Source organism: Rhodnius prolixus, unplaced genomic scaffold (assembly GCF_049639745.1).
Source record: "Rhodnius prolixus isolate KJV_2025 unplaced genomic scaffold, Rpr scaffold_1, whole genome shotgun sequence".
Taxonomy (NCBI): domain Eukaryota; kingdom Metazoa; phylum Arthropoda; class Insecta; order Hemiptera; family Reduviidae; genus Rhodnius; species Rhodnius prolixus.
In genome coordinates, this window is record NW_027411581.1 from 51,411,580 (window position 1) to 51,434,112 (window position 22,533).

Here is a 22,533-nt window from a genome sequence, read left to right on the forward strand (position 1 = left end):
TAAAAATACAAGTATATTTTGTTGTATAAATAAAATCTTTGGTTAGCGTAAAGAAATGGCATATTCGATTAGTTGAACTTGAATTTAGTTTGTTTTTAGCAAAATTGTAGAAATTATGGATGGAACATAATGTTAGCTGGGAAACCGCAGTAATCGTGCTATAAAGTTAGTTAGACCGTCTTCATCTTGGGCAGATTATTGCATTACTACAGGGGATAAGATGAACGGTCGTTCCAGCCACTCTACCAACATATCTTCCACAAAATGAAAATTTAACTTCCTTTTCTTTTATACTTAAATCTCTGTGTACTTTCTTAATAATCGCTCTTTATTATCTTCTTCTCTACTTTAATATCATCTGGTGAAATAAAAATTATAATCCATGTAATAAAATTATATCTGTTTGTTTTAATATTCATTTATTATAATAATTATATTGCTTTCATCCTATAAAATTAAATTGATGAACTTTACGCAGTATTTGTTCATAACTTTAGTATGAAGACGTTTATTATCTCTTATTTTATCTTGTAGCTGTAAAGTAAAAGATATTGCTAGCTTGATATTTTTTAAATTAAATTTTGGCTCTTTTAGAACTAACGGTTTTATTTTTGGCGGTAGTTAATTTTGTACATGCTTTTGTTCATGACTAGTCAGTCACAAATGTGTTTTATAAATATTATATTAACTAGTAGGTAGTAAAGACGTGATCTAACTCCTTTGGCTTCCGGAGTCTTTTTCACTGCACTGCCGGCTTCCGAATAGTGTTCTCCTTTAACAGTTAACGCTATCCACTGAAAGAGGCTACTAAAGTTTAATGGTAGATAGTACTCGAACTCGGGCTTTCCGAGTGGTAGTCCAGTATACTAACCATTAAGCTAATCTCTTCCTTATTATTAATAGTTTATATTCATTTGTAAAAATGCAGTTGTTGGTTTAGTGATCAAGAGCGTGGCTTTGTAAGTGGGAGATACCCAGTTCGAATCCCGCGTATGACTACTTTTAATGGAAAAAATTGTTTATAGTGAAGTAAGTGCTTCCGCCTCCATCTAATTGATAGTTGGACGTTAAGCCTCGCCTGAAAAAAATAGGCGATTACTTTATTTATAATTATTTGCTTAATTAGCACATGTGTGTGTTGCGCTCTAAAACAAAACAAAAAAAGCCTGGATCCATTCTTGATCCACGATATACTGGAAATCATGGAAAATAGTATTCGAATTTGGAAAACTAGATTCGAAATAAGTTATTTTTGTTTACCTGGCAAAAGGAAAGGTAGCTTGATGAGTTGGAAAAGAATTTGAGAGAGTTGTAGAAGTGTACCTGGGACAGGATAGATTGGAAAGGTGGTTGAGAAAAGAGAAAACGGCTTTGAATAGATGGCGCGTACGAGCAGAGCTTCAATCAATTTTTACACCTTTTTCCTGCCCGCTAATTAAATCGATAGGGCTAGACAGTGTGTGTTTTACTAGGATAATAGCTAGCTCCATGTTTGACGTTTAAATTAGCTAGTTGTTCCCAAAAAACTAGAGTACAACACCAACCAAGTTCAAAATCTAAAGTATGAACTTAATCTAGGAACAGCAGTTCGGTGTAACGTGTTTGGAAGTGTTTCAGATGGGTAAAAAAAAAAACAAAAACAAACAAAACATATTTGATGGTGTTCTAAAGTTACAATTAGGCAAGCCTGATGATGGTAGAATTATCGAAGGATACGAGGATTAGAAGATCGGTTTCTAGCACGTGAATACTACCTGTGTAAGATCTGCGGTGGGGTAATCCGTTGGGAATAGCAAAGCATTGATTCTCTTGTGAGAGACGACATTGCCGCCGCCGCCGTGAGTTGTGAAGAGTGGAGCATGCAGGAGTGAGAGGACGCAAGAGGTACCTGGGTATATTTCCCTTGCGTGTATTTCCACATGTCTGGCCAAGTCAGGGTAGACATTTCTTCATTAGAGACCCTGTCAGCGGTGCGTTCTCGCTTCCGCTCGGTCATACAGACACATGTGTGCCACCAGCCACCAGCTGGAAAGTGGATGGCATGGTGGCCACCAACACACTCTCTCGGGCGACTCCATTTTGTGCGGTCTCCCCCACTGTTGTAGCGCCAGCCTCTTTGAAACAAGTATACACATTTTTCTCCCAGCCAGTCTTCTTGTTGTAAACATGCGTGTACATCCTACCTTCTAACTTTGCTCTTCTCTCCATCATTATTGTACCTACCTCCACTAAAAATGAACATTGCCTTACTAACATTATTTCTACAGTCTACTGTTGAAGTCAGTGTGAACGCTGTTTCTTAAACATTAAAATCTGGGGAAAACCTTCACATAACTTGTCTTCTGCAAATAAATATTTCAATTCTATATTATATTATTAAAATCTAAAGATAAAAATGGAAATGATGAGTAGATTGGGGTTACAATTACTAAGTACTTAATATTAATGGACGGATTTTGTGATTTTGGTGAGTAGCGAAGTGTAGACCACTTAGATTTTTTTTAAAGTTGCAATTTTATTATATTAAATATTTAAAAAAAATTGAAACCAATAATTAATAAGAACTTAATGCTTCTGTACCTTCACGAAATAAATTTATTGAGGCGCCATGGAAGCCGAGCGGTTAGAGGCGAGACCTGTAAAGCTAATATGTATTGTGGTACTGGGTTCGATTCCCGGTCTAGGCCTTGGGTTTTATTTAATAGTTATTAAGAAAAATTTAATAATAGTAAAGTATGTTTGCTAATCGCCTCCATCCACGACACCTAATTTGGTAGTTGGACGTAATGCCCGCCTTACAAAAATTAAACTTAACTTTAAGTTACGCATTACTTTGCTTTACGAAATAAAAATTAAAAATTGGGATAATAAAGTCAACTTTTGACTGTAAAGAGCCCCATTAGATACATATTTTTATATTTCTTGGGGTAGTGACATACTCCTTCCTGATTCTGATCTCATTTAATTTTTATTACTTAAATTTGCCTACGTTTTCCTGGCCCAAACCGCTGAAGCTAAGTATAGAATTACATTAATTTAAATTATTTACAAATATTATGACATAATAAATTGTTGTTGATGTAATTTTACAATTATTTGTTCATCAGAGTACTTTTTTTAAAATGATTATTGTTAATTTGAATTCTTAAGAATCGCCATTTGACGATACATCTAGAAGATCTGTGGGATAATTTTTATCTTCAATTTCTTTTCAACTTAGAACATGTACCGATGGAAGCTACATTTATCGAATACAACTTATAAGTATCCGCATTTTCTTATCAGCGAACTATCGTACTCCTCTATTTAGTCTTCAGCTAATTTTAATGTAACATTGACAAAGTGGTGACCAAAAGAAGGAACTTTAACGAGTTATTGAAGAATTAGGTTTTATTTGCCCTCTCTAGTGATGTTCTAATAGCTAAAGAGGCTGTGTTGTTGGTTGATTTCGTTTTTTTGGCAACTTATACATTTCGGTGGTACCTTGAACCAAATCTATAAAAAAAAACACTATGTTAGTATTTTTAGAAACATAATTATTGTAATTTGTAATGAACTTCCCATTTTAGATTGGATTGAATCATTGATTATGTTGCAGAATGAGTCTCGTAGTAACTTGAAGTCCATTAAGCTGTATTGATGTTTCCACTGAACTAATAATAATTTATTGAATAATAATTCTGTTTGGCCATATTAAAGCGTACTATGCTCTACAAAAATTCAATTTCTGTAATAACTTCGATTACTCCGCTGGTAAAGGTTATTGTCAAGTATTAAGTTGGCTTATTGTAGACCAGATCCAACTGGATCTTGTTTTCCAAGTAGTATCTTGTTCTCCAGATACACGATGCTAGATGAAGAAGGGAAGTAGTAAGATTAGGTCCTTCTCACTACCACTTCCGTCCGTTAACATTGAACACACACTCACACTCGATACAACAAACCTTCCTTTAAAATATATATTGCTTTTGGTCTAACATCTTCTCAGTAGGGTGTGGTAGAGTAGAGGAGACTGTTGGTAAGTGAGCAAGGCAAGTAGTTTGAAGGCGGTAGGGAGTTTGGGCACAGAGATGCTTGGTCTCACTTAGCACTAAGTGGTCTTCCCTAAATGTCTTGGGACCCTTATCCAGCCTTTCGCTGACTATCTCTGGCCCCTTTACAATATTGTCTACCTTAATATTTAAGTACAGGAAAACACTTAGGTGTGTATGAATTAGTAAGTACTATTATACTCGCGCTGTTGTTTTGCTACGTTAATTAGTAAATTGGGACATCCCGGAACAATTATTACTGATAGTGCACAACTGTCGATAGCAGGCCAACACTAATCGTCCCTCCAATGTTTACAATTAAAAGTTGTGGTTGTAATACTTAAAATTCGGTAAAAAAATGTATATTGTCATAAAAAATCACTTATGTTCTTCTTTTTCAAATAATATTTTTAATGGAAACTTAAGATGAAAGATTTGTCTAAATTCAATTTCCTCAACAGAAAATTTCATGAAAAGTGGTAAAAATAAACATTTAAAGAATGCAATGGCGAAGAAGAAGAAGAAGAAGTAGACGAATCTAAGAGCTTCAGGTTCCCATAATAGTTCAATGCAAAAAAGTATTTAATACTTAAATAGATTGCACAAAATGTTTGGGTATAAATTTGGAAAAGCAAGTATCCCTTTAGTGATTCTTCGAGCAGGGCTTTACGGTCTTTCGGGTTTTAAGAGACTCCCTCTTACTAGAGGGAAGCTGGCTGCTTGGCAACGCTATTTCTATTATTTCTGCCCCATATTTTTTTACTCAATTGTCTGTCATGTGCCAAAATGCATTGATAATGTAGATAAAGTTGTTACTTTTCTTCTTTTTTTTTTGCGCGCGCGCCCAATTTTATTGCGTCACGGTGACACCATCTTCTGAACAGCTGGAATTAGAACCAAATTAAGCGCTAGAAGCCACAGTCAACGCTGTGCTCCTGTAATAAGGTTTTCCTCTTCATAGATTTAGCTTACATTACTTGATTATTCGTACCTGTATTGCAGCATCTTCAGGAAGCCAGCAGAAAAGCTGGCCATCCATGAGGTGAACAAAGTGGTTCACAGTTCACAATTGATATTTCGTGTACGGGCACTATAGCTACATTCGATTCCTCTTTTAGAGTCATTTTTAACTCATATCTCATCCCGGAGAGATTTACTAATTTTTTTTTTTTTCTTTTAAAACCTTTTCGTGTATGAAAACACAAAATGGATCATTATATTATCGCTGCTCCACTCCGCTAGGTGCGCCCTTGTATCATATCGTACAATAAACACTCAGTGGCAAAAAAAAAAAACCGGACACTTATATTTATAATAAAGAAAGCCCCACATTTGTATTTATTCGTTTAATTCCAATTTTTTATCTATGTATTAATTATAACGCATGTAATAATTTACTGAATAAGTTAATTTTCATGCAATCAGATCAGAAATTCATAAGTTACAGAAAAATTATGTAAACACCGGAAAATCTTTATAGTGATAAATTGAAATTTAAGTAACAATTATTACCTTGTTGATTTCTAATACTGCGTATTACCTCCTCTGGCCCTTCGGATGGCTTCCAGTCTCCTAGGCATCGAGTAAATAAGCGACTGAATTTCATCTTGTGAAACAGCATCCCATAACTCACCAACAGCAGTTTGTAGCTGATAACATTTGTTGGGGGTGACGGAAGTTGCCTGAGGTGTCTCTTTAACATGTCCCATAAGTTTTCAATGGGATTCATGTCTGGAGAACGTGCTGGCCAATTCATTGTAGTAATTGAAACATCCTCCAAGTAATGGGTAACAATTCGAGCAACATGCGGTCGAGCATTATCCTGCATTAACACGAAGTTATCCCCAATAAATGGAGCAAATGGGACCACAGCTTCCTGAAGAATCTCTTCAATGTACCGTCGAACAGTCAAAGATCCATTCTGTATAGTAATTAGTTCGGTACGGGCTTGGGTGTTGATTCCACCTCATACCATAATTGGCTGCCTTTGAAAAGGTTGGGATTCTCGCATGGTACATGAAGCATAGCGCTCACCAGGTCTTCTCCATACACCGTCCCGGTCATCTGATTGCCACAAAGCAAACCGGCACTCATCTGTGAAGAGAACAGCCCCCCATTGCTCAAGTGTCCAATGGAGATACTGATTTACAAAAAGTCTCCTTTCTACTCGATGCCTCTCCAGTAGAAGAGGACCTGATGCGAGACGTCTAGAGACTAAGTTATTCTTTTGAAGCCTTCTAATGACTGTCCGAGAGCTCACCCTGACATTACGGACCGTTTGTAGTTCGCTACGTATCACGGGAGCGGTCACATGACGATTTCGCAGACTGTAAGAGTAATAAAACGATCGTACCTAGGCGACGTACATCGCTGTCGACCGCTACCTTCTCTTCGATCGAGACTTCCGGTGGTCCTAAGTCGTTGAAGGCCATCGTGGATGGTAGAGCGCGGCTCACCTATGACTTGAGCGATGTACCGTACGCTACGCCCTTCGTGGGCCAAAGCATCTGCCCGGGCAAGATCTTCACGACTTAAAACCATCATTTTAGGGGAAAAAGTCAATTTAATTAAATTTTTGCAAAAATGTATGTTTAATCAAAGAATATAATTTGAAAAAATTAAAAAACTCACTTGATAAGCTGACTCAAGAAAAAAATGAAAAATCTGTTAACCCGTTTTAAACACTTTAAAAGAATAAGTATCAGTGATAAATGGTAAACAACTAGTCTGCAATGATTAGTTTGAGCTCAAAGATCATTGCTAACATTTGTACCTAATTATTAAAGAAGATAAACAAATAACTACAGGTGTCCGGTTTTTTTTGTCACTGAGTGTATATTATAAACAAAAAAAAAATTTACTGTAAAAATTAATTGAAATTTAAGCGGTTTAAAAGATTATGGCACACTTTCCACCAAAGAAATAAAAAAAAACCTTATATTTTATTAAATTAATTAACTTACTTTGAATGGATAAAAGAAATGAGTTAGTAGGTTTATTTTTTGCTATTATTCGCAATTTTCAACACTTTTAATTTGGGCGTACCAACAGTAATCAGTCATCACTAAAATGGTAAACTCCTAAAGGTACAATCAGACGCTGAAAAATAATATTTTTCTTACCTGGAGGCTACAATTTTCAGGTTATAATCACGATTCTCAATCAGCAATGAAGTATACTTCTGTATAAATCGAAACTATATCTTGTTAGCGAAGATTCTTCATCTTTACAAATATATTTGGTGAATTTCTTTCTTAAATATAACATACTATAAAGGATTTGCCTAACGATAGCAAATTGCTGAAGTCATCAACAGATGAAGTCCATTAAAACTTCAAACTGATGTCTAATAATAATAATAATAATAATAATAATAATAATAATACTTTATTTAATAAATAGAAAATACAAAATACAAGGGTATAAAAGTACCATACGGCATGGAATATCCGTCTGCCGATATGTTCACGTACACATTTATATTGATGTCCTAAATGGACGGATCTTTGAAACGTTGGTATTCATTTGTACTTCGTATGAAGCAAAAACTACATAATTCAAACTGATGTCTACGGACTGCAAAAATTCGATTTCGTTCGCTTTTTGCGAAAATAGAACCAAGAGAAAAGAAATGCACGTTATTTTTTAGCCTTACATTTATTTATTGGTTGTTTTATCCATTTGCGAATCCTTTATTAAAAGGATCCTTTCTCCGAAAGAAAGTTTGAAATTAAGATCTCGCATAGGAATGTTTGGCGAAGTAAGGAATTAAATTTTATATAAATGAATTTAAACGCATATCCTTAACTGTTTGCTGTTTACTTACACTAGGTTATGTTTTCAAAGAAAGTTTGATACAATAATAAGGAGGTCAAAAAGAAAGAATTGAAGAAGGGGAATTAGTTCAGTAGTAACGTTCTGGTCTAAGATTTCGGTGATCCCGAATACGTTTCAAAAAAGCTGGCATTTGGATATTCGCTTTTTCAGGAGCCTAACCATAGTTCACGGTCCGGGGACGTGCTGAACAGAGGAAGTGTCCTGAAAAAGCTGCGGTCGCTAATACCTTGAGAATGTAAAAAAATAGATGAAAAGATAAATTCTATTCACTTATTTTAAATAACACTTGATCTTATTTTTGTTAATGATCCATTTAATTTGGTAAAAGGAATTATTGGCTGGTTATTGAAGTATTTTCCATTAATAACTCTTGATATAATCTGATGGCGCACTTTTTTATAATAGACTCTTCTTGTTTCTTCCCTTGTTCACTATCTCTCTTTAAAGATTTTCTCTAAAGAAGGTTTATTAGTGGAATCAATCCATAAGTTAGAAAACCAGTTGGTCCTAATTTTCCGAAAAGCAACCTCAATGGTTTTACTTACACATAATTACGCCCTTTGCCTTTCACTCTGACGAAAGGAATTCACTTATTATCCTTAATTCACCCTTTTACCTTAACATCCTTGATTCTTTTCTGCTGTTAATTCCCTCTTTATTAAAGCTCTTTCATTTTCATTTTTCATAAAACATGTTACATTGAGGGAATTTTCATTTTATTCAATAAGAACATTTTCCATTACTACGATTTATAGTTAACTAATAGAAATTTATTTGGTGTACAAAGATAATTAACAAAATTATGGTTCCTTGCAATGGTGGATCTGAAAAATTAGATAGTAAAATACTGAATTTTTAATTGTCAACTAATGGATTGCTTTGTTGTTACAGATGACCGACTTCCGCCAGGATTTCCACAGATCACCCAGTCACCAAGTACCAAAGTAGTGGAAATTGGCCATACTGCGGTATTAGCATGCGCAGCTACAGGGAAACCTTCGCCAACAATTAGATGGGTTAAGGAAATGTTACCAGTACAAATAGGAAAGAATCCTAGATACACTATACTCGATTCCAATATGCCTGGTAAGTATCTATTAGATAATGATTTTTCAGAGAATTCTAGCGAAATTATATAATTTTCTGGAATATGTATATTTGTAAATTAAGCTGATGAAAAAATTAGTTGTAATTCGTACCAGATTTTTATGCAACATTTTTACCGCTGACCGAGTTTTGCTCCAAATATACCTTTCATGTTGCAATCCTAAAGATCAAGTGTCCTTCTTTGACAATCTTCCCTAAGCTAGCAGTAAAACTATTTTCTTCTTTTTGAATTATTGGTCATTTTGCTACCTCCTCACGGGTGACAGATTTTCTTATATATTTTAACAGTTTCTTCAAAAATTGTTATTTTATTTAATCTGCTTAAGTATTTATTATTAATTTTAGTGTGCCTATGCCTTTATTTGAAACATTTTGAGGCAACGAAGTTGTATAATGGTGATTCCGCTGTCTTGTTTCTCTGCAAAGAGTTGTCTCTTTTAATTTGCTGCTTCACTGCCTACATTATATTAAGGGCTGTTGAAACTAAGTTAGTAAATATTCAGAGACTGGAGAATACCTTCAGCTTGAAGTAGGAGAATGTCTTTAGAAAACCCTGACAGACTTATTTCTCTAGTTGTATTTGTTGGCCTCGATCTATTACGTTCCTCATGATTGTGCGCATTGAATGGATAATCACCTTAGACTTATAGAAATTTGAAAATGGTTAGTTTTATTGAAAAACGAAAAAACATTGGCACTTTTTTATCTTATATTTTTCTGACTTACAAAAATTTCAAAATAATTTTCGCATCAAATCAATTTTATCTGCTTTTTGCCAATGAAACAATAGAATCGTAGAAGTATCATATTTCGTAGAGCTGCACTAAAAACGAACTTACTATCTTAATTAGGATGATATATCTGAAAAATTGTTTTTGGGATATTAATAAAGTTGCTCTCTCTAATATTATATACTATCCTCCTTCAGTTTTTTCTTTTTATACTCAATTTGTAAGTGTCAAAGAATATCATCAGCTCAAGTTGCTAGATTTGACGACAAACCCTGGTCGACAGCGCTGGACCTCTAATGATGAGCATTACCAACTCCTGGCTCTGTCGCCAAACCGTTACCAATAATTTAAAATGTCATTCAAAGCCCCCACGCTCCATTATCATCGCCGTACTCTCCTACTTCCTTTATCTCTTATTCACGTGGTCCCTCGCTCTTCTTTATCCTCTCTAACTCATATTCTATTCTTTCTCCATTTCTTTTAACATGGCTACTGAAAAAGTAACTCTCTGAAGAGGAATATAGAATTATAGGAACAGCAATAGCACATAACGTTGCAGTCTTAGCTCACTGGTGTTTATTTTAGCTTTTAATTCAACAATATGTACAAGAAGAAAGGGTTTAGGTTGCAAGATATGCCATACTTTGCAGATTTTGCTATATCGGTAATAAGAACAGTTTTTAGATAAAGGTCAAAACCTTCAGCAAGGGCTTAAGAAATTTAAATAATTAAACGACATGAAAAAGTGTTAAATTAGGACTAAAATTACATCGCCATCAGGTTTTAAGAGGCTATTTCTGTCACTCCATTGTCATAGACAGCTCAGGGACTGGATAAAAAAAGATGTGCCATTTTACGCGACTACAAACTAGAGTTACAAGTCCACAAAAAACAAGCCTAAGGCGAGATTGAGTCGGTAAGCGTATCTTGGCAGAGTGTCATTAACTTTAAGCATTAATGCTAAGAGAATGAGATTTTATGTTTCTCCATATCAAAGGCACCAGGGTCTTAGATAGTGGAGGTATTTCCCAGAACCGCTGCCGGGGCTTCGGCTCAGTCAAAGATAATCGCCAAGCTTGAAGAGGCTGTTTCTTACTCCTTCATCATAAGAAACGGATGCAACACGCTGGCTACATCCCCTGCTGTACCTGATCACCCTTCTCTACAGGATTTTTCTCGAGTTTAGATCCAATGGAGCCGAAGAAGATTATTAGGCACCCATCACCCATCACTAAGTCCACGCCAAACTCGTTCTCGCCAAACTAAATGCTTAGATGCTGCGAATGACCCCAGATTGAATAAAAATATCTCTACAAAGACTGCTCTCTGTGAACATGGTTCTGTAGAGGCTGATTTCCAGAGCAGTGCCAGTAGATCAGACCCTAGAACAATCTACAAATAATGAGGAATAAAAGAACGTATTCAAATATTTATCTAGCCCTGGGTAATAAAAGGTATTCTGGTCTTAAGCAAGCTTACTTCTTGGGAATATTATATTTAGCATGGGGTAAAAATATTCCTTCATAAATGTATTCATTCTTAAATAAATTAGTTTTTGTGATGTGTGGTTTTTGCATGTTTTAGTAGTTACATACTGAGGTCATGTTAAGATTAGAGGGCTTGTCCTCACTAAAACAAGGCCAGCCGCTATTATAAAGTTTCATGTTTAATAAAAATTGCTTTAAAAAAAAATATATACTTATATTTCATATTTATCCTGCTAAAGGAGAGCGTTCTGTTATTTAAAACGGAAGTATAAATCATTCATTACTTTTCGTTGTTTTAGGTTATTAATGGGTGGTTTTAATATGATTAAATTAAGTATTCTGCCCTATTAATTCTGGCTTTATAGATATTTGAAATTAATTTTCTTTTAAAATATCTTCTTAAATTTTATATTTATTTCAGAGATGAGTTCAATTTATTTATTCGAAGTAAGAGTTAATTTATTGTACACAATGCCGAACAACCACCACGTCCGAAGATATTCCTACAGAGATGCTAAGAAGTGGTTCGGTTGAGTAGACTCTGGCTAACTTGGTCCTAATTCCTCAGACCTTAAATTTTTGGGTGTCTGTCTGACAGAATTGTTCATCTCTTACCTGGGTATGGAAAAATACCTTGGGCTGATTTTTATTTATAGTAGCTGGGTGGACTCAGAGGGGCATTGGAAACTTAGGGTTTTCCTCCCGACTGACGAATAATGATTGAGTACCAAATAATAATAAACGATCTCAACCTTCAGTTATTGGTTTTCCCAAGACTGAACTAACGTTGTGATGGAAAAAATTAGTTCCATTCTTTGAAACTACAAACAAGCTTTGTTCCAAAAAAGAAAACTATCCGCACTTTTCTACTTAAAGTCACTATTTGGATCATAATTTTTATACTAAAAATGGAAGATGTTCAATGAAACTTTAAGCCGTGCAAATGAAATTGCAATATCTCTAGTGTCTAACAAGTGAGAAACGATGAAGAAAGAAAAAAGATGGTGTCCTAAACATGCGATAGTAGCTTGGTAACTAAAGTTAATTTTAAAGATTCTGCACATCTGGGAAAACACGTATTTATTTTAGGAAAGAGATAAGCTGAGGGGTTACCGAATACTGGATTCTAATGCGGAGATCGCTGGTTGGAATCGAACTTCTGGCACTTAGATTTTTCTCTTCATAGGAGCATCTTACTGGCTACTGTCTGGGGATGGACAGTGTTGTCTGTAACGAAAGAACTCTGTTCGGAGGCCGGCAGTGCATGAAAAAAAAGCTCCGAGCGCCAATAACCTCAGATGTGGACACGCGTCTTAAAAAAAAGAAATCATTTTCCAATTACTCAGCCAACCTAATACTTATGTTTTTTCTTTTCTTTATAGGAAGCGCCCTTAACTAATAGTTCTTCGCAATAGTTCTTAGGAATAATTTAGTTAAGAGACAGTATCGTTAGGAGAAGTGTTGACTTCCTCATGAGGAGCCTGGAGTGAGACACAAAGGAACGATGGTGATTGACAATGTTTTCTCAGTGATTGCGTTTCGTTGCTACTCCGCCCTTTCTTTCACATACGCTCTCTCCTGCCAATCGCCTGAGAGGCGGAAAGTGATTGAAAAGCGTGGTAAATAGGCTTAAGGGAGGGGCCGATCGTTGTAAAACACATCCTTCTAGCTTCTCTGGCAGCCATTGTTCTGATGAATTCCATTGATAACATTTAAAACAATTAAAAAAAAGAAAAACTTCTCCCAACTATTTTTGGACCCAGATTTGCTATTGAAATGTTCAATTTTTAGGCCATGCAAGACTTTTGATACAAATTTACTGTATGGTAACATTTTCTATTCCGAATTCCATGCGTCAATGACAAGTTCTGCTGTTTAAGATTGTAAAAAGTCTGAAAATTAAGAGAATGATCAAAGTTATTAAGTAGAATACTTGTTAAAAACACACGAAAAAATTTGTCACAAGTGCGGAAAGTGTTGTCTTAACTATTATGTTCAGGTTTTGGACATCGTAGTTCAGACGATAGAATTATCTGCATTGCAGAAATAGGAAGTCTCTTGAATGCAAAAGTATTTATTTAAAAATTAATACATAAATACCAGAAAAATTATTTATTTATCGAATTTGATATATATTTTTGCTCCTTCGAATAAATTGAAGTTTGAACAAAAGATACTGCTCTTTTGTGTATAGATAGTTTCTATAATTCATTAGTAGGTATTTACATTTAAAAAGAATTATTAGCATTTTAGTTTTTGAATTTAAGACGCACTCCGTTTTAGAAGGTTTATTAAAACAGTAATTTCCGTTTACTTATCGATTCTGTAATTAATTAGTAATTGAATATTATATTGTAGGATTCACAACACTAAACTTCAAGAAATCAACACCAAACATGTTGTTTGGGATGACCTTTTGGCTGTACTCACGGATTTTCGCTTCCTGAAAAATGGTGGACCTTTTACTTCCGGTATATTGCAACCAGAATCCTCCATATTTTAATAACCATTTTTGCCATAAAGTTAGTCAAATTTTTGGAGCGTGCCTTCATCATAATTTAGTTAGTTTCGGCTGAGAGCGAACATTTTATAGCTCTGCCCAGTTTTAAGATTCAGAGCTGCTTCATGTTAAGACCTTCCTATTGTGCGTGGGTAATTAAATAAGTTTGTCGCTAGAAATAGTTGAGGTTTCTTTTCTGGGCACTATGATTGATTGGGTTAAATCCTTTTTTCTGCAACCATGTAGGGAAGTTCTCATTACTCAATTAAAATCAGCTGTGTAATGCCCAACTTCCCACACTAGTGGGGAAAAATTCCCATTAGTGTCACTTTCCGCACTAGTGTGTGGAAAAACTTTATTGTGCTTCCTTGATACAAGAAGTTTTGTTATTAACATAAATATTTTCTGTAAAACTTTAATAAGCTTATTTAACGTAACTAAATAATTAAAAAACGAATATTAAAAATAAAATAAAAATTGAAAGGAATATAGAAATAAAAATAATACTTTAATAAATAATTAGATATTTTTAATTATAACAGTTAAAAAGGTTATAGTGTTACCTTATAGAAATTTAAAATGGATTCTAGTGATTCCTGTTTAGAAAACACTCCTCCATCAATAAAAGAAACAGCAGAAAATGTAATAAGTAATGTAAATACGTAAGTAATGTAAATAATTGTAATATAAAAATAAATGTTTATAATAAATAAATTACCTTTTGTAGACTGTAAAAATGAAATTTTTAATTTTTTTAGTTAATAAATCTAATGGTTGCAGAAAAAATATAATATTTAACTCGAGTGTTAAGTACGAGGGTCGTTTGAAAAGTCCGTGCAAAAAAAAAAACTACTTAATTTTTTGGGGTAAACCTTTTTTATTTTTCAACATAGTCTCCTTTTAGGCTTATACACTTCGTCCAACGCTGCTCTAGTTTGTTGATCCCTTCCGAATAATAGGATTTGTCCAAGTCTGAAAAATAGCCATTCGTTTCTGCAATCACCTCCTCGTTTGAATAAAATCTTTTTCCCGCCAGCCATTTCTTCATATTGGGGAACAAATAGTAGTCCGTGGGAGCCAAGTCTGGAGAATATGGGGGGATGTGAAACGAGTTGGAACCCTATTTCCATTAATTTTGCGACCACAACTGCTGAGGTGTGAGCTGGTGCGTTGTCGTGATGGAAAAGGACTTTTTTGTGGGCCAATCGTGGGCGTTTTTCTTGCAGCTCGGTTTTCAAACGGTCCAATAACGATGAATAATATGCACCTGTAATAGTTTTAACCTATTCCAGATAGTCGATGAGGATTATTCCTTGCGAATCCCAAAAGACAGTCGCCATAATCTTTCCGGCCGAAGGAACGGTCTTCGCCTTTTTTGGCGCAGATTCCCCCTTTGTCTCATGAGTGTAGTGATGTATCCATGTTTCATCCACAGTGACGAAACGACGCTTAAAGTCCTGCGGATTCTTCTTGAACAGCTGCAAACCGTCCTTGCAACACTTCACACGATTTCGTTTTTGGTCAAGCGTGAGCAATCGCGGCACCCATCTTGCGGATAGCTTTATCATGTCCAAATGTTGATGCAAAATATTATGTACCCGTTCATTCGAGATGCCCACAGCACTAGCAATCTCACGCACCTTCACTATTCGGTCATCCATCACCATATCATAGATTTTATCAATGATTTCTGGAGTAGTAACCTCAACAGGGCGTCCAGAACGTTCAGCGTCACTTGTGCCCATATGGCCACTCCGAAAATTTTGAAACCACTTATAAACTGTTCTAATCGAAGGTGCAGAGTCACCATAATGTTTATCAAGCTTCTCTTTAGTCTCCTGAGGCGTTTTGCCTTTCATAAAGTAGTGTTTAATCAACACACGAAATTCTTTTTCGTCCATTTTTTGAAAATCACTCGACTTCCTCGATTCAAACGAATGCCAAACACAAAAATATAGACCGATCTGGCTGAAACTTGGTGTGTGTTTTTCCAAGAGATGCTACTAACTAAACATAACCTCGATACGCGCCAGTGGTGCTATCTCTCTCACTTTGCATGGACTTTTCAAACGACCCTCGTATTTTCCTCACACTCGGCAATTTGCACTTGCACTCGCATCGCTTCGCTCGCTCGTGCGTGCAAACCCTGCCTCGCGTGAGGAAAAGTACTACATTCCACACTTGTTAAATAAATAACTATTTTTGGGGAATTAAAAGACATATGTTTATATCGCTTAAAAGTTGCTGTTCGTTATACTCGCCAACCCGTTACAGCGGTTCTAAGCTGTAGAGATCGTCCAAACCTCGGTTTTTCTATGTCTGCAAGTATGTTTTGTGTGAAGTAAAGCATTTTTTAACTACCTCCGACCAGTAAAAACGATGTTTAGCTGCACCTAATGCCTAAAAAATGATTATAAAACTCAGTTTACTTCATTAAGTAATTGTTTAGCAAAGCTGCGGGGAATGTTGAAAGTTTGGTAAATGAGGTCCATGTTTTTAATGGTGAAAAATCATTTTTTTTTTTTAATTTTTATGCTTCTGGAAATAATGAAGTTAACAAAATGTATTCATAATTAAATTCTGGGCTGCTGTAAAATGGAAATTAATGATGGAATCGGTGTGGTGAATGTCAGGTGGTTGCTGCCAGAGTGTAATCCCATTGATATATAGATTGTGGCTCAGCAATAGATTTAATGTTTCACTGAGATACCATAATTTAGGTTTCCCCTTCTCTTTTTAATGTTTTTAAGGCGCGCATGAGGTCATTGACGACTGGAGACTCTTCTAGTGAACTGCCAGCCTACGGACAGTGTCCTTTCTAAATAATTTAAGCACTTTACCCGTTTTGAGTTATGATTTTTTAGAAAGAAGAGTTGCAGTCTATACATTGGCGTCGCTTCCTCTCCTTTGAGCCAATCCTTACCCAAAATCTTTTCTGAAAAAGGAAACATTTCTTTTCTTAGTATTTTATAATAATCTTTATTTCATCATAAAAAACGCAGCTTTGATTAATAAAAACAAATCAATCTCGCGCTGTACGTAAAGACAAGCATGAACGTTTTAGAATATCAAGGCTGGCGCTTTTCGTAGCTTACTACACTTGCGCAGTTGTAATTTCTGTTTGATAGTTATTGATGGCCCAAAATTGAATTCTAGAGATTCACGTAGTAGGTTAGTCTCGCGTGGTTTCTTGATTTAGAAACTACGCGTTGTAGTTCGAGATTTAAATTTGAATTCAATTAAGGAGGCTGCCTGACTTCTTTCCTGTTTGTCCAGTCACCCGTTGAGCAAGCTCTGGCCGGGTAGTACAATAGGGGGCGATTTTCTTTTACCGATTTATTCCATTGTTCGTAACCTATGTTTCCTATTTTCCAATTTCCTCTTTGCTTTCCCTAACAATTGTCCCTTTTGCTGGTGTTAAGTTTTTCTCATGTTGGTAAGAGTGGTTTTTGCTTTTTGTCCATATTAAATACTAAAATCAACGTGATTTTCTTTACACTGAAACTAACACAATAAAACGTAGCGTTTTTACTCTTTTGGTAACGGATTATTTTCGTGTATTAGCTGTATATTGTTGTTGTACTGCTGCTACAGAAACAATATTTTCATCTGCTGTTTCAGTAAATGTTCATTTCCTGTAGAAAAAAAATTAGCTAACTGTTTTGTAAAAAGGTCTCATTTTGATAAAAGTTGTTCAGTTATATCCGGAGAATGATTAGGGAGAGAGGCTTCCATTTGGGATTTACGACAACTCCTCTCTTTTACTAACCTTTTTGCTGATTCGTAACCATCTCATCATCATTGGGCATTTCCTGTTTCATTTCAAATTTATATAGCAAAGACAGCCGAAAAGGAAGATAATTACATCTACAGTGGCAAGTTCTTACGATGTTCCTATAGTACTCGTTTATAAAATAAAAAGGGTAACAAAAGAGTATAGTAATGAAGAACACGTTTTTAGAGCCAGTGAGAGTAGATCAAATGGGATCAGGTCGAATGGGTGCGTAGGCGACCCTACCTTTCTCCATCTTAAAATGAAATAAGGGCGTAGATATCACACCTGGTAACTTCAGTAGAAGGTCTAACATTCTTGTGAAAAACTTGTTTTATCTTGCAAAATGTCACCTTTTTTGTTAAAGAAATGAAGAAATAATAATTAATTAAATAAAGTATACACATTTAGAGAAGGGTATGGAGAAGCCGGTAGGTAATTAGCTGATAGGTTTTCAAGTAAAGTCAATAATAACATCCTAAACAAACAGCCAACTATAACAAAGATAAGGACTTAACCTAAACCACTCCACTATAACCTCAGGATGTTGTCCTCCAAGCTAATGGTTATCATATTAATGAAACTCAAATGAATGTCGTAATGAAAATTTTCTTTAATTAGAGAATTAATTATTATCATTTATTATTAAAATATGGACATTTTTGAAAATATATTAGTTTAATGGCCGGATCTGAGAATTAGCCAAGGAAATAATTTAGCAAAATCAACTGAAAATAGAGAAAAATGCTACAACCTTACCTCCAGCTCTTTTATGTCTAATTAGGTTTCTATTATTAAATGTAATTGTTTTCTAATTTAACCGCCAACATTTATCTGATCTCTGATTGCTAAAGAATAATTTCAGATCCAAGATGGATGTGGTGTTGAACTATTCTCTTTTAGGTTTAAAATGTCAAAGTCCTGTCCGACATCTTCGGGCGTTATTTACACATTTACAAACGCTTTTGACAGTGTCACAGAAGCTCATGAATGGAATTAATTGATATGTACCAAATGAAATGTACGCTGCTGCAAATTCATTAAAATAATTTTGATTGTCAAACATTACTTGAAAGTTAAACATTTTTTACTGAAACTGCGAAAATATTCTATGTCTAGACATAGCATTAAATTGGTTAAAAGGGTTGGTCAATTAAAATTAGTGAAAACGTATTGGACATTATAAATTTCTTTGCTAATGGAGAGTTTATGGCAGTAAATTAAATTTACCTGTGAGCTTTTTTTAAAATTCTATGGCCAAATTTTCAGCGAAGGGTAGTATGCATATTAAAAACTGCATAGAATTGTGCATAACCAATAAAGGTATGCACTTCGTTGTTCAATTTTCTTGCAACGCGTATAACTAACAGAACGTTCTCTGGTTGGTCTTCATGACCAAAAACAAACTTATTCCAACCTTCTTCGTAAAGTTCACTTGCTCTTCTGAACTCCAGAAACCTCGAGAAGAATTTAGGTTGATGTATAGCATTTTAAAAGGTGTTTCCAGCATCTGAAATGATCTTAAATGGAGTTCCTTAATCTCCCTGGGACTGATACCAATCTTCTGCTGTCTCTAAAGCGTTACAAATTCTTTGATAACATACTTAAACTACAGTCGCGCAATATACGAGGGTTGGCTGAAAAGTAATGCACACATGCTTGCGGAGCGCGAACGAAGAGCTTCAAAAAGCGCGCGAGGTGGCATTTGGAAGTCATATTTCCCCTTATTATGTATGCGCAGTTTGAACTCGCTGCGTTCAGCCAGTGTATTTTTAGACGTGTAAGTATGGACACGTGTACTGGTGCTATATCACTGCGAGATAAACAGCGTGATGTTATCGACTTTCTTTTGAATATTGTGACAGGGTCCATCATTACGACCCAGAAGAGAAAAGGCAGAGCACTGAATATCGACATGCGTCTTCTTCACCTCGGCCGATAAAATTCAAAAAACAATCGTCTGCCAAAAAAAAATTCTTCTGACTGTGTTTTGGGATGCTCACCAAGTTTATGTGACCGATTTTCTGAAACCAGGGGCTACGGTAAATTCTTCTCGGTACGTACAGACTCTAAGAAACCTCCGACGTCGAGATTGTCGTGTTAGAGGCAGCTTGGCACCAATAATCTTGCAATATGACAACGCTCATCCTCACACCTTGCGCGAAACTGCAGAGGCTCTGGAAAAACTGAATTTTGTACCAATTCCACACCCTCCTTATTCCCTGGATCTTGCCTCCCGCGATTTTTATTTGTTTCCTCTCCTCAAGAGAGACCTCAAGGGTACTCACTACTCCTCAGACGATGAGGTGAAGGCAGCTGTCAATTCCTGGATTCAAGAAAAATCAAAAGAATTCTTCAGTGACGGAATGAAAAAACTTGTTTCACGTTGGGAGATATGTATTCGCGTTAATGGTGACTACATTGAAAAGTAATACATAATTATGAAGCTTAAGAATTGTACTTAATATACTTTTTGTCTGAACTTGATAACTCTTTTCTTTCCCCCCCTCCTAGTATGTGTGCGTTACTATTCAGCCAACCCAAAGTAACAATAATTTCTGTGTACTTCTGATTACTCCACAGCCTATGCTTGCTCTTCTCGTGGATGGAAACTATTAAGAGTCAATCGGACATTTAGAAAATGATCTGAGACAATATTTTTACAATCAACAATCAACTAGACCAAATCATGATTTTGTACATTTAATGTAGACAATCCTCTGTAGGAGATGAGTACATCTAAGAATTTTTGTCATATTTGCCTCCTCCCGAGCTCTTTAAAAACAAAACCAGACTTAAATGTTTGTCGCTGTAGTGGTACTATACTTATGTGGAGGAGGAAAAACAAATAATTTTTACAAAGTTATTAAATAGACATCTGAGCTAATCAAGATAAGTCGTAGGGTATTGTTCATAATTTTTCTTGACTGATTCATTGATCTGATCAAAATCAAGAAACTGGATGATCAAGAAAGAAAGAATATTGCCAAATTCAGTCATAATTTTGTTTATTTTTCGCCAAGCTTTGACCTAGGTCATCTTCAGGGTTTTTGCTATTAACAATTATAACATTTTTTAAATTGCTACATCCAAGGTTTCTTGTCTTCTGTCCTGACGGTTTAAGTACTCTCTTGATTGTCAGTACATAAACCACCTCCAACCGCGACATTTAATTTGGTGTTTGGACGTAAAGCCTGCCTGAAAGGAATAGGTATTAGTTAACTTTTTTTTAATGTCTGATATAATTAAGAGTCCTCCCTTTGATTGTATACTTGACAAACTGATCATCTCAATTTTTTGAAACCCTAATAGCGTTTCATAATTTCGAAATTTAATCACCTTCACTTCCTTATTTAAAGTACATTATAACAACCTTTTCTTTCAAGTAAAAAGAAATAATAAATCTTATGTCTCTGTTATAAAGAGTTGAAAAAACAAATAAATTTCTGCAAAGAAGAGAAATGAGGTCATCTGAGATTAGAGGAACTTGTAATGCCTAAACATTAAAAATTCATTTCTGAAGATACAGAATCTTGTTTGGATAAGACATAATTTTAAAAAATAAACTTTTCTCTCAGTATGTCTTGATTTATGAGTAAATTTAATATATTTTGAAGGTCCTCTCCTCTTTGCGTAGATTGCAATGAGGAGGAGGATTTCAAACATATAATAATGATAAGTCCACGTTATGTGGTAGAAAGGAAACGAATGTTTGACGACATATACAGGTATTTAGATGCACCATTTCGCCACGAAGACATAATATTCTCCACCAACATCTATGTGCTTGAGTCTATAGCTGAGCTAGCAATGAAATATGAGTGTATTTAAAAGTTATATAATGAATGGAAGAAAATGATTACAGAAGGATTACGTGATAAAGATGGCAGGAATATAGAGTACTGATCCATCCATTAGTTGTAGTATATGTAAATACGAGTAGTTGTATATAGTAGAGGGCAGAATGTGTGAAGCGAATGTATTTATAAGTAAGAATGGAGAGTGAGTGATATTCTAGTGATGAGCACCTAGACGATGCTGGCTGTATGGCGAAAGCCAATGCCAAAAAAAGAAAACAAAAAGAAAAAATATATTTTGACTCTTAATTTAAACAATTTTACATTTAATACAAAGAAATTTCGAACTAATTTTAATATTGTTGCAGGTGCATTGCAGATTACGAACAGTATAGAAGATGATCTCGGGAAATACGAATGTGTGGCTGAAAATGAGATCGGCACTGAATATTCCCAGTCTACCATGTTATATGTTAAAGGTAAGTGATAGAAATGGTGCTGTTGTTCCTCATTGCTCATCTTCAACTTGGATATCATCATTTTTTCAAACTCTTAAACAATATTGGTGTCCCTCAGTTATGAACGTCTGTTTTTTTTACTTTCACAGGAAATATTGTTGTTAACTCACTGAATAGTACATACTAGCTTGTTCCTGGTGTAAATGCTATTCATTCTCATATACCTATACTTAAAGCATTCATTTCACAATTGAAGTTTTCTCTCGTTTTTACCTGTCAATTAGCTGCAAACTGTTAGGGATTTATCCCCAATTTCGCTTTTGCATTAACTTTTCCTATGGTCCAATCAAATAGGTAAACCAACAATCACTTTTTGACTTTGTGGCTGGCATGTTACAAGATATTTTTGAATGATAAAAGATTTGAAAGAGCATAAGATTTTTTCTTGTGTAACAAGCAAGATTTATGCTATTACATAGAAAAGAGAAGTTGACAACAAAGTATAAATTTGATAAGCGTTAAAGCCAAAGTGAGGCCTGTTGTAGCTGCTGAGAGATGAGGGGGACAGTGTCTTAGGGCAGCTGAACGTGTCCTTTACAAGGATTTAGGATGAGACACCTTTAATTGTCTCATGTAGTTCGCGTTATCACATGTCATGTGCTGCCCACTCGTCTGTGAGCGTTCTTCGGCTGCACATTGGTTGGTAAGACTGCTAGATAAACTGTGCTAGTCCTTTCTTTCCCCAAATCAATTATCTTACTTCTAAGGCGTCTTGTTATCCTTCACCGTTATGATCTTGTTATCTCTCGTAAG

The 22,533-nt window shown here is 35.2% G+C and overlaps 1 protein-coding gene across 14 annotated transcripts in view; it reads left to right on the top strand.

Annotated features, from left to right (window-relative positions):
• The window catches only part of Lar (tyrosine-protein phosphatase Lar), an 855,139-nt gene that overhangs the window by 753,647 nt on the left and 78,959 nt on the right, over positions 1-22,533 (top strand). For 9 of the 14 annotated variants that reach the window (XM_074118628.1, XM_074118646.1, XM_074118638.1 and 6 more), the window contains 2 exons: positions 8,760-8,952; positions 21,626-21,741. In XM_074118628.1, the coding sequence (XP_073974729.1) occupies positions 8,760-8,952; positions 21,626-21,741 (309 nt within the window). Of the gene's footprint in view, positions 1-8,759; positions 8,955-21,625; positions 21,742-22,533 lie in introns of all 14 variants that reach the window. The other 5 variants (XM_074118655.1, XM_074118675.1, XM_074118695.1 and 2 more) reach the window with 1 other exon arrangement.